General features: G+C 42.6%; 2 protein-coding genes and 2 non-coding genes across 4 annotated transcripts; 2 read left to right on the top strand and 2 right to left on the bottom strand.

Annotated features, from left to right (window-relative positions):
* Positions 1-99: 99 nt before the first annotated feature.
* On the top strand, positions 100-633 carry LOC124137182 (histone 24-like; the record flags this gene model as incomplete). Its single annotated transcript, XM_048383698.1, has 1 exon — positions 100-633. A coding segment is annotated over exon 1 (534 nt), but the record flags the coding sequence as incomplete, so codon positions are not given.
* Positions 634-1,835: 1,202 nt separating this feature from the next.
* LOC125373597 lies at positions 1,836-1,954 on the bottom strand. Its single transcript, XR_007218439.1, has one exon. It is a non-coding gene; the product is annotated as a 5S ribosomal RNA (ribosomal RNA).
* A 1,098-nt stretch (positions 1,955-3,052) lies between these two features.
* LOC124137202 (histone 24-like) lies at positions 3,053-3,616 on the top strand. Its single transcript, XM_046503402.2, has one exon. The coding sequence runs from the start codon at positions 3,053-3,055 to the stop codon at positions 3,614-3,616; it is 564 nt and encodes a 187-aa protein (XP_046359358.2).
* Positions 3,617-11,017: 7,401 nt separating this feature from the next.
* LOC125373595 lies at positions 11,018-11,136 on the bottom strand. The gene has a single exon (XR_007218438.1). It is a non-coding gene; the product is annotated as a 5S ribosomal RNA (ribosomal RNA).
* Between the last annotated feature and the right edge of the window lie 2,623 nt (positions 11,137-13,759).

The following is a 13,759-nucleotide window of genomic DNA, read 5'->3' as shown; positions in this document are numbered from 1 at the left end:
CCTCCGGAGTATCAGCCGGGCTGTCTGTGGGGAAGTGTCATTCGCTCTCTGTGCTTCTCTCGTAGCTGACGTGAATTTTTACCACTCAAACTTACCACTATGGCTGATGCTGCTTCTGCCCCCGCTGTTGTCAAGACTCCCAAGAAGAAGGCTGCTGCCAAGCCTAAGAAGGCTGCCGCACATCCTACCTATTTGGAGATGATCAAGAAAGCTATTTCAACCCTGAAGGAGAGGGGTGGTTCTTCCCGACAGGCTGTTCTGAAATACATCTTGGCCAACTACAAGGTTGGTGACAACCAGGTGGCCATCAATGCTCGCATCAAGACTGCTTTGAAAAATGGAGTCAAGAACGGCGCACTGAAGCAATCAAAGGGAACTGGAGCCGCTGGATCATTCCGTCTTGGCGAGGCAAAGAAAGACGAAAAACCCAAGAAGGCTAAGGCAGCTGCCAAACCAAAGAAGGCTGCCAAATCCCCCAAGAAAGTCAAGAAGCCAGCTGCTGCCAAGAAACCCAAAACAGCCGCTAAGAAGGCCGCTAAGTCACCAAAGAAGGTGAAGGCTGCAGCCAAGCCCAAGAAGGCGAAGACACCCAAGAAGGCAGCAGCCAAACCCAAGAAGGTCAAGACCCCCAAGAAGAAGGCAGTCAAGCCAAAGAAGGCTTAAGCTCTCATTGTCACGCCTTCGCTCCACATTTCTGTGGTCCAAAGGCCCTTTTCAGGGCCATCCAAATACCCCAAAAGAAAACTTGAAAACACTGATAACAAAACAATAAATATGTATATTAGCAGTAATAAAGTGCAGGTTCTCGTGATAACAGAGATAACGTGGCAGCAACACCCACCACGCACATAACACACATAAGTGATGATGATAAAGGTATGTCAGGGATTTTATTGTGTGTGTGGGGGGGGGGGGTAGTGTGTCTTCACACTAATGACTGTTGTTATGCTTGTTTATTAACCCCCCAAATGGGTGTATGTTGGAAAGTGAGGCGATTAGTGTCGTTGATATATATAATATCCTGAGTGCAGACTTCCTATGTGTGTAGCTGCACATGTACGTTGTGTTCAAAGGTGTAAAACGGCGATAAAGGCCCGACATCCACGGGGTGTTTTACCGACACACGCCTCGCCTGTGCATGACTTTTCAAATAGAGCGTCAAGAGTTGTGCGCCCTTGGTCGGGTGCGTTTCGCCTAGCCCCCGACCTGCAACATGTCACATCTACCTGTTGTATGGCGAGAGAAATGTATGGAAATACTTTCCAATAAGTCTAAAGTACGTTTATCACACAGTCGCGTCGTTTTTTTTCATATTTTTAAAGCGTGTCAACAGTGATCAGCTTGCTCACAGCTTTCAAAATACATTTTCCAGCAGCAAGCCAGTGAACTCCTATTGACAGGCGCTCTGTACGATCTAACTCTTTCTCCTTTTCTTATCTGTGTAGGCAAAGAGATGTGAGCCGAGACTTAACACGAACAACATTATAATTTTACATGTATATATTATATATTCATGCTTTGAAAGTAAGAAAGTAAGTAAAATAGTCAATTATCGGTGCACGCAAACACCTTTATGTGGCGAAAAGGACGTACATGCCTTCAGAATAGTTGACGAGTTTGGTGAACTGACAACTGAATATGATCACATGTATAGTGGAAAAGTCCTTTCTGTAAAGGTATGTAAGAATACATGGCTGGCAGCTATGTCTTTGAGCAGACATGCATGAGTGGGGCCATTTACAAGGAAATAAAAGTGTATGATTACATCAGATGTGAATGAGGCAAGTGCACCTTATGGTCGAAAAAGAAAAAAAGTGGGAATCGCACAGCAAAAATGTCTACTGCACCCGGTGTTCCCAGGCGGTCACACATCCAAGTACTCTCCGGGCCCGACGTTGCTTAACTTCGGTGATCGGACGAGAACCGGTGTTTTCAACGTGGTATGGCCGTAGACAATGCTTGTCGGCAAGCTTTAGCTACATATAGACACCACACATTGGTAAACAGACATTGCCATGAAAACAGCATGCTCGCGTTTTCAGCGGGTTCAGTAGACATGTTGTGTTTGTTGATTTATGATGTATATTTACAGGGATTAAAATCTAGCCGTTGTAAAAACATGTGATCACTGTTTAACACGAGGCCCGGCACACTCGCTCACTCGATCCGGCCTTTCGTCTGAAACATTCACTTTTTGTTGATGCATGGAAGCCTATATTGTTCTGGTAAAATTAACATCCAAACGACGAAGACCCCTACTAATATCGTGCTATTAAGACAGGCAAAAAGACTTAATCTGTGACGACCGATCGAGTGATCTAAACACCAATGTATATATGTTACTGTTCGGGGCTTCGCGCCCTAGCTGCTTGTGTCCCGAGATCCTCGTCTTACTAGACTGTTTTCCTGAAAGTAAAATCCCCGTTACTTACTTGTTATGACAAAGTTAGTTTCAACTCTAATTGAAGTGACCAAAATTATGTCTCCAGAAATATAGTGTCAAATGTTTTCTGTTGCAAAATGGCGAAGTCGTCAGAAAAACGTGCTTCATTGTCGTTGTTTGAACGCTTGTTCTAGCTTATCATAGGCAATACTGATGAGTGTTGTGTTTTACTTTCATAGTTAGATATATTGAGAATTTAAGAGCAACGTTTAAAATGCAAAAACTTGAGTCTCAAGGCTAAAAATGTGCTTTTGAAAGTAGCGATGTCTACATTTTAGACTGGGTCGCTTCATTGGAAACAGCACGTGTGGCTTTGAACTTCACCCGTGAGCGTTGCTATTGTAACCGAAGTGTAGCCAAATGTTTTTACTACCTAACTGTATTGTTGAAATTGAAACTTTCCTTGATTAAGAAGTGATTATTCGGATACAAATACACGAAAAAGCACACGCGCTTGTAAGCGTGCAGCTATCAGCCACAACAAGCAGGGTGTCTCCTCCGACGTCCGCGCCTCCGGAGTATCAGCCGGGCTGTCTGTGGGGAAGTGTCATTCGCTCTCTGTGCTTCTCTCGTAGCTGACGTGAATTTTTACCACTCAAACTTACCACTATGGCTGATGCTGCTGCTGCCCCCGCTGTTGTCAAGACTCCCAAGAAGAAGGCTGCTGCCAAGCCTAAGAAGGCTGCTGCACATCCTACCTATTTGGAGATGATCAAGAAAGCTATTTCAACCCTGAAGGAGAGGGGTGGTTCTTCCCGACAGGCTGTTCTGAAATACATCTTGGCCAACTACAAGGTTGGTGACAACCAGGTGGCCATCAATGCTCGCATCAAGACTGCTTTGAAAAATGGAGTCAAGAACGGCGCACTGAAGCAATCAAAGGGAACTGGAGCCGCTGGATCATTCCGTCTTGGCGAGGCAAAGAAAGACGAAAAACCCAAGAAGGCTAAGGCAGCTGCCAAACCAAAGAAGGCTGCCAAATCCCCCAAGAAAGTCAAGAAGCCAGCTGCTGCCAAGAAACCCAAAACAGCCGCTAAGAAGGCCGCTAAGTCACCAAAGAAGGTGAAGGCTGCAGCCAAGCCCAAGAAGGCGAAGACACCCAAGAAGGCAGCAGCCAAACCCAAGAAGGTCAAGACCCCCAAGAAGAAGGCAGTCAAGCCAAAGAAGGCTTAAGCTCTCATTGTCACGCCTTCGCTCCACATTTCTGTGGTCCAAAGGCCCTTTTCAGGGCCATCCAAATACCCCAAAAGAAAACTTGAAAACACTGATAACAAAACAATAAATATGTATATTAGCAGTAATAAAGTGCAGGTTCTCGTGATAACAGAGATAACGTGGCAGCAACACCCACCACGCACATAACACACATAAGTGATGATGATAAACTTACTTACTTATATTAGGAGATTTTACGTGCGCTTTCCGACTGGAGCGTATTTCGCACACGGGCCCGGCCGGGCCATTTAGTGGTATAAAAGTGGTAGCGAGAGGAGTGCAACCAAGGAGGGGGGTTTAGTGGTTGCTTATATAAAGTTTGAAATTTTGAGATTTGGAATACATGCCTTGGGGGAGTGGTTGGGACTAAGGGAGTGTGTGGGGGTGAGTTGATGTTTTTTGGATGTTTAGTGTTGGTGGTTTAGTGAAGTTTTAAATACGGTTAATTAGTTCTGTTTTGGTTAGGTAAATGCCTAGGGCTTTGAAGTTTTCTATTTTATTTTGGGGGTTAAGGATTGCTTCTAAGGTAAGAGCGTTATTTGGATTTAGGTTGGTTTGTAATGTTGTACGTTGTGTGAGGTAGTGGGTGCAATGTAGTAGTACGTGGTCTATTGTTTCTGGGTGAGTGCAGTGTGGGCACTTCCCGTTTGCGTGTTTTTTTAGTTTTTGAAGGTGGTTATTTAGTTTGGTGTGTCCTGTTTGGAGTTTGGTGATTATTCTATCGATTTTTTTGGAGGGATGGAGGATTTTTGGTTTGGTGAGGGGTTTTTTGAGGGTTTTTAGGATTTGGGTTTTTGTGTTTTGATAGAGGTTATGCCATTTTTGGGTGATTTTACGTTTGTTTATACTTTTGATTTCTGCTTTAGATATTGGTAGCTTAAGGCTTATGTCTGGTATTTTTAGGGATTGTTTTGCGGCTCTGTCTGCGTTTTCATTCCCGTAAATTCCTACGTGAGCTGGTATCCAGATAAGTTGTATGTTTTTGCCTGCCTCTGTTAGTTTGTTTACGCTTTTGAGAATTTGGTTTATTAATTTGGGGCGGTTTTTGGTGTTTTTGTTTTGGAGGGCCTGAAGTCCGCTTAGTGAGTCTGAGAGTATTAAGATTTTTTTTTGGTTTTTGGTGTGATGGCTGTGGAGCGCCGTGGCGATACCCATGAGCTCTGCGGTGAATATAGATTGGTTGTTTGGGAGTCGGAAGGATTGAGTATTTTTGACTGGTTGGGCTATATGGACTCCGAAACCTGTGTGATTTGTGATCGGATCAGCGGATCCGTCTGTGTATATGTGACACCAATTTGGCCATTTTTGATGGATGTAAGCTAGTGATGTGCTTTTAGCTAGGTTTGGGTCGGTTTGTTTGTTTATTGTGTTGGCTAGGGATGTGTCTATTTTGGGGATTTTAAGTTTTGGGGTGAATACGTTTGATTGTTTGCAGTTTTGTTGTTGGTTTCCTATTTGGTGTTCGTTATGGTAGTTTATTATTCGTTGGGATATTGGGGTGAGTAGAGGGTGTTTTCTAGTTAGTGCCTGGTTTTGGGGACGTATGTTTTGGTTTAGCATGTTTTGGAGAAGGGGGTTTGATTGAGATGCTGCCCAGAAGTTTAGTGTTAAGTGTTGTCTACGTAAATTTAGTGGCATTTCTCCTGTAAGGGCCTGAAGTGATGTGAGGGAGGTGCCATGTTGAGTACGTGTTACTAGTTTGAGGGCTTGATATTGTATTGAATCTAGTTTTTTGGTTAGGGTTTCGTTTAGGGTATCGTATATGGCACAGCCGTAGTCTAGTTTAGATCCGATTAGGGATGTGTAGAGGCTGAGGAGGGTATCTTTAGAGGCTCCCCAGTTGGAGCCGGTTAGGCATCTTAGTGTGTTTAGATCTTTGCTACATCTGGTGGTTAGGTTTTGGACGTGAGCATCCCAGGAGAGATGCTCGTCGAAGATTAGACCTAGGAATTTAGTTTGCTTTTGAAATATGATTGGTTTATTGTTTAGTTTGAGGAGAGGGGAGGCCCGTCTCATATTTTTGTGTTTGAATACTATTCCTGTCGTTTTTTCGGAGTTTAGGGAGAAGCCCCATTTGTCTGCCCAGTTTTGTATTTTGTTTAGGGATTTTTGTAGTAAGTCCTGAGATGTTAAGATACTTTTGGAGCGGATCCATAGGGCTCCGTCATCCGCAAATTTTGAGGTGTTTATTTTGGGGGATAAGCCATCAAATAGGTCGTTTATCATTATGTTAAAAAGTGTGGGGCTAAGAATGCTGCCTTGAGGGGTGCCGTTTTCCAGGGGACACTGCTCTGACAAGGCCTGGTCTATACCCACTGTAATTTTGCGGTTTTGGAGGAAGCTTTGGATGTAGTTTACGATTTGACCTTTAAGTCCTATTTTTTTAAGTTTTTGGATTAATCCGTTATGCCATACCATATCAAAGGCTTTAGAGAAGTCCAGAAAGATGCCTGTTGTGTATTGTTTGTTTAGTTGACCGGTTTTAATATCCTGTTCGAGACGAGCGAGGTTATCTAGGGTGGAGCGGCCAGGAGTGAAACCGCTTTGATCTGAGTTTATTATGTTATTTTGAGATAGATAGTGTTGAAGTCTATTTTTGGCCATGGATTCCATTACTTTGCAAAGGTTGGAAGTAAGAGAGATTGGTCTATAAGAGTTAGCTTGGTTGGTTGGTTTACCGGGTTTGGGAATAGGTATGATTAGCGCCTCTTTCCAGGGGGTTGGTACATGGCCTTTTATGTAGATTAGGTTATATAGTTTGAGTAGTGTCTGGAGTAATTTAGGGGGGAGTTTTTTTAATATTTGGTAGGAGGTTAGGTCTAGTCCTGGGGCTGTTCCCTTTTTCCTATTTTGGAGTACATAATTGAGTTCTTCTATTGTGTACGGCTGATTTATTTCTAGGGCGTCATTATTTGGGTCTTGGCTAGGTTTGGTTTCTGTTTTAAGTTTTAGTTGGAATTTGTCACTGAAATTGTTATTACTGCTTGTGGCCGAAAAGTGGTTTGCTAGGTTGTCTGCTTTTTCGCTAGGAGTTGTTGAGTTATTTATGTTAGGTGTCTTTTGGTGACGTTTTAGGCCTCTAACGGCGTGGATTTTACGCCAGACCGTTCTGGCGTCTGTACGGTTGTTTAATCCCTCACAGAATTTTTTCCAGTCTCTAGTTTTTGCTATTTTAACTAGTTTTTGTACCTGGTGGTTTAGTTGGTGAGCTACTGGTATGTGGTTATGGTCGCGTTTGGCTTTGTTGAAGGCTGTTTTACGTTTTTGTCTAGTTAGTTCTATTTCCTCGTTCCACCAGGGTACAGAGGGCCTACCCGATTTATTGGGTTTTTTAAAGGGGATTGCGCTTTTGGCTGCGTTTATTATGAAGTCCGTTAGGTTTTGGCAATATATTTCTGGGTCACTATTTTCTAGTTCTACTAGGTTAGCTTGGTTGCATATGTCTTGGAATTTATCCCAGTTAGCCTGGTTGTAGTTAAATTTAGGTTCTGAACTTTCGGATTGATTTGGGACGTTAGTGTTTCCTATGGTTATGTTTATGGGGAAGTGATCACTTCCTAGGGGGGCGTCGTGAACTTCCCATTGGGTACTTTGCGCTAAGTCTGCTGTACATATGGTTAGGTCGATAGCCGACATGTTTTTATTGTTTTTGTCGTATCTGGTAGGTTGGTTGTTATTTAGTAGTACTAAATTATTTGTTTCTATCCATTCTGATATTAGTTTGCCGTGATTATCTAGTTTATCTCCCGTGCCCCAGGAAGGGTGGTGGGCGTTGAAGTCTCCTAGAAAGATGGTAGATTTGTTGCCTATCTTTGTGAGTATGTTTAGATCCTCCGGTTGGATTTTCTGTTGTTGCCAGTGGTAGATGTTTATGATGTTTATTTTTTGGTTTTTAAGGGTGATTTGGATACCATTGGCTTCTAGGTTTGGGGTGTTTATTTTGATTTCCTCGTAGCTTATGTCTTCTCTAATTAGTATTAGTAGGCCACCTGATGCTCTTATTATTTTGGTTTTAGGTCGATCATGTCTGACTATGTTGTAGTTTGGTAGGTGAAATTTGGATTTATTGGAGAATTTAGTTTCCTGGATGCACGCTATGTGTGGTCCTTGTTTTAGTTTAAATCTAGCTTTTAATTCGTGGCTGTGGGAGTTAAGCCCGGCCGCATTCCACTGAAAGATATTTAGGCCTGTCATTATGTGGGCTTTTAGTGTTTGGAGATTACGATTTTGGTTTGGTTTTTGGTTTATAGTCCTGCGATTGCTAGGTTGTAACTATCGTAGAATTCTTGGTAGGTTTGGGTAGTTAGATTTAGTCTATGTGCTACCTGGTGTAGGTTAGTGGCTTTAAGGTCTGGTTTGATTTCTTTAAGCATGTATACTAGTAGGAGTGTGAAGCTATTTAGTTTGGTGGTTAAAGTTTCGGGTTCAGGTTGAGTTTGGGGTTTGCGTTTGCGATTTTTCAGGGTTTTGGGGGCTGAAAATGTTTTATCATTTATGTTTTGATCAGTTGTGGTTTGGGAGTCATCTAGGTTAATTAGATTGGTTTCCTCACTATCCATGGGAGTTGTGTGGGTGTTTGGTTGTGTTGGAGTAGGTGTACTGGGTATTTCAATGGGTTTAGTAATGTTTAGTTTTTCGTGTGTTGCTTGCTCGTGTGTGGTTGTTGTTGCCCTGGTGGCTGTAGATTGTATGGTGTTGGGGTGAGATATGGTAGGTTTAGTGAGTTTTGGTTTAGGTGCGGGTGTGGATGCGGCGACTGGTTTGGGTGTGGCGAATGTTGGCGGGTAGTGTTGGGTTTGGGTGTTTGTGGCTGATGCTTGTGGTGTTGGCATGAGGACGCCGTCGTACGGGCTCTGTAGGTGTGGTTGGTTGTTTGGTTGTGGTGTGGGTAGTAGGGGTGTTCTTGGATGCTGTGTCAGTTTTCGTGTTTGTAGTTTGGCCGAGTCGATGTTTATGTGTCGGTTGGCCTGTTGGGTGAGTGTGTGTTTGTGGGGGCATTTGTTGGATAGTGAGGAGTGGGTGTTTGTTTTGCAGTGAATGCACCAGGGGGCGCATGGCCCTAGACATTGAGGTTGAGCGCAGTTTCTACATTTAGTTTTTTGATATTTACATCCGTTAGCGGTGTGATTGTATTGGAGGCAGTTTGTGCACTGTTTGACTTGTTTGATATAGGGTTTAACTTCTAATTTAGATGACGCTCCGAAGGAGATGTGTTTAGGGGCTTCTGGATACGTTTCTGATTTTTGGAAGTTTATGATGACTATCGGCGTGTTGGTTATTCTACCGTTCCTATTTGATGTAATTCTTTTAGTGCTGGTTATTTTAGGTTGGGGGAAGGAGCCTGTGTTTAGATTTGCTTCGTTACTGTAGAATTCTAGGTCCTCCTCTGACTCTCTAGGGTTTACTCTAATTACTCCTCTAGTGTATAGTTGCCAGTTTGGGGTTTGGTGGGTTACTGTGTATTGAAATATTTCCGTTATTTTTTTGGCTGCGTTAAGTGATTGTTGGTCCGGAAAGATGATCTGAAATCCTTTGTGGGCTTCCCTGATTTTATCGAAGAGTATTTGTTTTTTTTTAAAGAATGATCCTACTTTATTGGCGGAGAGTACCTTACTTAGGATGTTTATGGGGCCAGCCGCGCAGAAGTAGAGGGCGAAGGTGACTATAGATGCGGGGGTGGAAGGTGATGCAGGTGTTGTGTTTGAAGCATTTAGCTTCCGTTTCTTTGGGTTTGTTGTGGTTGCAGGCGAATCCGGAGTTTTGGTGGGAGAAGCGACTGTGGTTTGCTTTCCGAATTCGTGCGGGATGAGGGTTTCAGGTGTCCGATCGGAGGTGTTGTGGGCCTCCGATGGTGTGGGTGTGTCTGTGCAGTGGATGTCTGCCTGGGTGATAATGCGTGTGTCGGTCATGTCTGTGGTAGTGTAGCTGTTGTAGGTTTGTAGGTTTTGGTTTGGGGGAGGAGAGTGAGCTGGGCTTAAGAGGGGGCTTTGTGTGTAGAGTGGGTGACTGGGTGAGTAGTGTTTGGCTGGCTTCTACGCTATTTGGGTTTTGGCTGGTGAGTTAGTTTGTTTAGCTAGGAAATTTTGGAGAGTTGGTGTTTTAAGTGGGCTTGGGGTGAGTTACCTTTGGCCTAAGTTTGAAAGGGTGTGTTTTGGTAGTAACTAGAGGGTTTGAGGGTTTGGTGTTTTAAGTGGGCTTGTGTGTGAGTGGTTTTAACCTAGATTGTATGGGTGTGTTGTGATAATTACCGATGTGTTGCTCTTGGGCTGGCTATCAGTGGAACTGTGCTGGCTTGGGAGGCTTTGCTGGGTGAGGTTGGCTTGGTGGCTGGATGGCTTGGGTTGCTTCGTAGGCTGGAGAGGTGTTGCTAGCTTGGAGTATGATGATAAAGGTATGTCAGGGATTTTATTGTGTGTGTGTGGGGGGGGGGGGGGGGGGGTAGTGTGTCTTCACACTAATGACTGTTGTTATGCTTGTTTATTAACCCCCCAAATGGGTGTATGTTGGAAAGTGAGGCGATTAGTGTCGTTGATATATATAATATCCTGAGTGCAGACTTCCTATGTGTGTAGCTGCACATGTACGTTGTGTTCAAAGGTGTAAAACGGCGATAAAGGCCCGACATCCACGGGGTGTTTTAACGACACACGCCTCGCCTGTGCATGACTTTTCAAATAGAGCGTCAAGAGTTGTGCGCCCTTGGTCGTGTGCGTTTCGCCTAGCCCCCTACCTGCAACATGTCACATCTACCTGTTGTATGGCGAGAGAAATGTATGGAAATACTTTCCAATAAGTCTAAAGTACGTTTATCACACAGTCGCGTCGTTTTTTTTCATATTTTTAAAGCGTGTCAACAGTGATCAGCTTGCTCACAGCTTTCAAAATACATTTTCCAGCAGCAAGCCAGTGAACTCCTATTGACAGGCGCTCTGTACGATCTAACTCTTTCTCCTTTTCTTATCTGTGTAGGCAAAGAGATGTGAGCCGAGACTTAACACGAACAACATTATAATTTTACATGTATATATTATATATTCATGCTTTGAAAGTAAGAAAGTAAGTAAAATAGTCAATTATCGGTGCACGCAAACACCTTTATGTGGCGAAAAGGACGTACATGCCTTCAGAATAGTTGACGAGTTTGGTGAACTGACAACTGAATATGATCACATGTATAGTGGAAAAGTCCTTTCTGTAAAGGTATGTAAGAATACATGGCTGGCAGCTATGTCTTTGAGCAGACATGCATGAGTGGGGCCATTTACAAGGAAATAAAAGTGTATGATTACATCAGATGTGAATGAGGCAAGTGCACCTTATGGTCGAAAAAGAAAAAAAGTGGGAATCGCACAGCAAAAATGTCTACTGCACCCGGTGTTCCCAGGCGGTCACACATCCAAGTACTCTCCGGGCCCGACGTTGCTTAACTTCGGTGATCGGACGAGAACCGGTGTTTTCAACGTGGTATGGCCGTAGACAATGCTTGTAGATAGATAGATATTTGGAGATTTTACGAGCGCTTCAGCCTCTGGCTATTTCGCACTCGGGGCAGACGGTTCTTATAAAATATAGAATAGTGGGAATAAATATAAACGTCTAGCCCAAAAAACTGTAAGTGAAGGGGGATAAAGTAATGAGAAGAGGGGTTTAGGATTTAGTGGCCATAGAGAGCCGTAGAGAGATAGTAAAGTTCTACATTAGCCAGGTTTATTGGGTTATAGTTACTAGGATAGATAGAGTGACAGAAGTAATCAGTTAAGCTGATGTATAGCTACTATTAATAGATAGATTAAATTAAAACAAATCAAGGGGGAAAAATAATGAAAAAATATGAGTAACCTACGTTAGAAAACGGGGGCCTAGCGCGGGGGTGGGTGGTGGGGGTAAGGCTTGGTGTCGGCGTGATTGGTAGTGGGCTTGTTTGTGTCGGCTGATGGTGGATGGCTGGTTAAGCGGCTATAGAGTTACTGAGTATGGATATAGGAGTTTGTGGCGCGGACGTCGGAGTAGACAATCCGCGCTATAGGTTGAGTGCGCGGACGTCATTGTAGACTATCCGCTATAGAATTTTGAGGCGCGGACGTCGTAGAAGACAATCCGCGCTGAGAATTTCGATCCCGATCCGAATCTAGAATTTTGCTGTTTATGTTAAAGTTACTTGCTGGGTTTGTTTGGGAGGGTCTAAATTTTTTCTATTAGGTTTGTGTCTTTGAGGAAAGTGACTATTTGTAGGTAAATCGCTGGTGGGTTGTCGGGTTTGAATAGCAGTGTTATATTATTGTTGTATTTGGGTGGGAGTGAGTTGTAAAGTGTTTGTTGTTGTTGTTTATATTTACTACAGGTGGTGAATATATGTTTTATGTCTTCTGTTGTATTGCAATGAATGCAGTTTGGGCTTGTATGTCTGTTTTGTTTGTGTAAGGTTGCGTTTAAGTTTGTTTGGTTACTTTGTATTCTGGTTATGGCTTTGTCTGCTAAAATGGAGTTTGTGTAATTTTTGCATTTTGTTGTTGGTTTACTGAATAGTGTTTTGATCCATTGGGATTTACATTTTTGAATGTTATTGCTAAAGTTTTGTTGTATTATATTGTGTTTTATTAGAGTTTTGGTTTCGGCTTTGCTTGTGTGAAATTGTAAAGTGGGTGTTTGGTCATTAGTTGCTGTTTTTGCTGTTTGGTCTGCAATCTGGTTGCCTGGTATGCCTGTATGGCTGGGTATCCATACTAATGTTATTGATTTGTTGGATGTTTTGAGTTTTGTATGGGTGTTTATTATTTGTTTGATTAAATCGGGTCTGCATTTGGAAGATTTGTCTGATATTTGTTTAATTGAATTTAGTGAGTCAGAAATTATGATAATTTTGTTATAGTTTGATGTTTCTGCCTGTTTATAGGCTTGTAGAATGGCTAGTAGCTCTGCTGTGTTTGTATGTGAGTAGTTTGTATATTGGTATTTCTTTGTGCTTTGTATGGGCTGTGTTGTGTGGACACCCAGCCCTGTTTTTTGGTTTTTGCTGTTGTATGATGCATCTGTATAGATGTGTGTATGTTCCGGCCAGTTGTCATGAATATAATTAAGTGATATTGTTCCCTTTTCTATATTTGTGGGTTTGATATGGTTGTTTAGTAGTTTGGCTAGGGATATGTCTATTTCGGGGGGGGGAAGGTCAAGAATATAGGTGTTGTCTGGGGGTGAGTGAGTTATGTGTCCTAGATTGTGTGTTTTAATGAGATTTTGCAGGTGTGTTATGAAGGGTGCTATATTTGTCTTGTTTTTGAACTTTTTGAGGGTTGCTGGTCTTGAGTTTTTGTATTTGTGTAGTATTTCGTTGTAAATAGGGTTTTGTTGTGCCCCAGCCCAGTAATTGAGTATAGATTGATGTCGTTTGAGTTGAATTGATGTAATGCCTGTGATGATTTGCAGTGTATTAAGGGAGGTGCCATTTCTAGTCCCCAGGGCTATCTTGAGGGCCTTATATTGTATTGAATTGAGCTTTTTTTCCAACTTATTTGTTAAAGAATGGAGGACCGGAGCGGCATAGTCTATTTTTGATTGAATAAGGGTTTTGTATATGTTTAATAATGTTTGTTTGTCAGCTCCCCAGTGAGAGCCGCTGATGGCTCTCATTAGATTAATATCTTTTTGGCAGGAGTTGACCACGTTATTGATGTGGGGAGCCCATGTGAGATGTTGGTCAAATGTGACTCCAAGGAATTTTGCTTCTTTTTGAAATTTAATATTTTCTTTAAGGAGTGTAAGTTTGGGTGTTAAATTTGTCATGAAAGTTTTTTTGAAGACAATGCCGATGGTTTTTTTGGTGTTAATTTTGAACCCCCATTGGGAAGCCCAGTTTTCTATTTTCGCAAGAGTTGGTTTAATTCTGTTTTCAATTTGTTTTATGGATGTTGATGACGACCAAAATGATATATCATCAGCGAATTTAGCTGTGGTGGTTTTTTTGGGGGCAGATGGGAATATGTCATCAATCATTAGATTAAATAGAGTGGGGGACAGGATGCTTCCCTGGGGGGTGCCATTTTCAAGAGTGTGGGGGTCTGATAGGGTGTTGCTTGATTTAACTGTTATGTTTCTGTTATTTAG

Source organism: Haliotis rufescens, unplaced genomic scaffold (genome assembly GCF_023055435.1).
Source record: "Haliotis rufescens isolate VD_foot unplaced genomic scaffold, xgHalRufe1.0.p SCAF_5, whole genome shotgun sequence".
Taxonomy (NCBI): Eukaryota; Metazoa; Mollusca; class Gastropoda; order Lepetellida; family Haliotidae; genus Haliotis; species Haliotis rufescens.
Note: the sequence above shows the minus strand (reverse complement) of the source record. Positions and strands in the feature narration are given on the sequence as shown.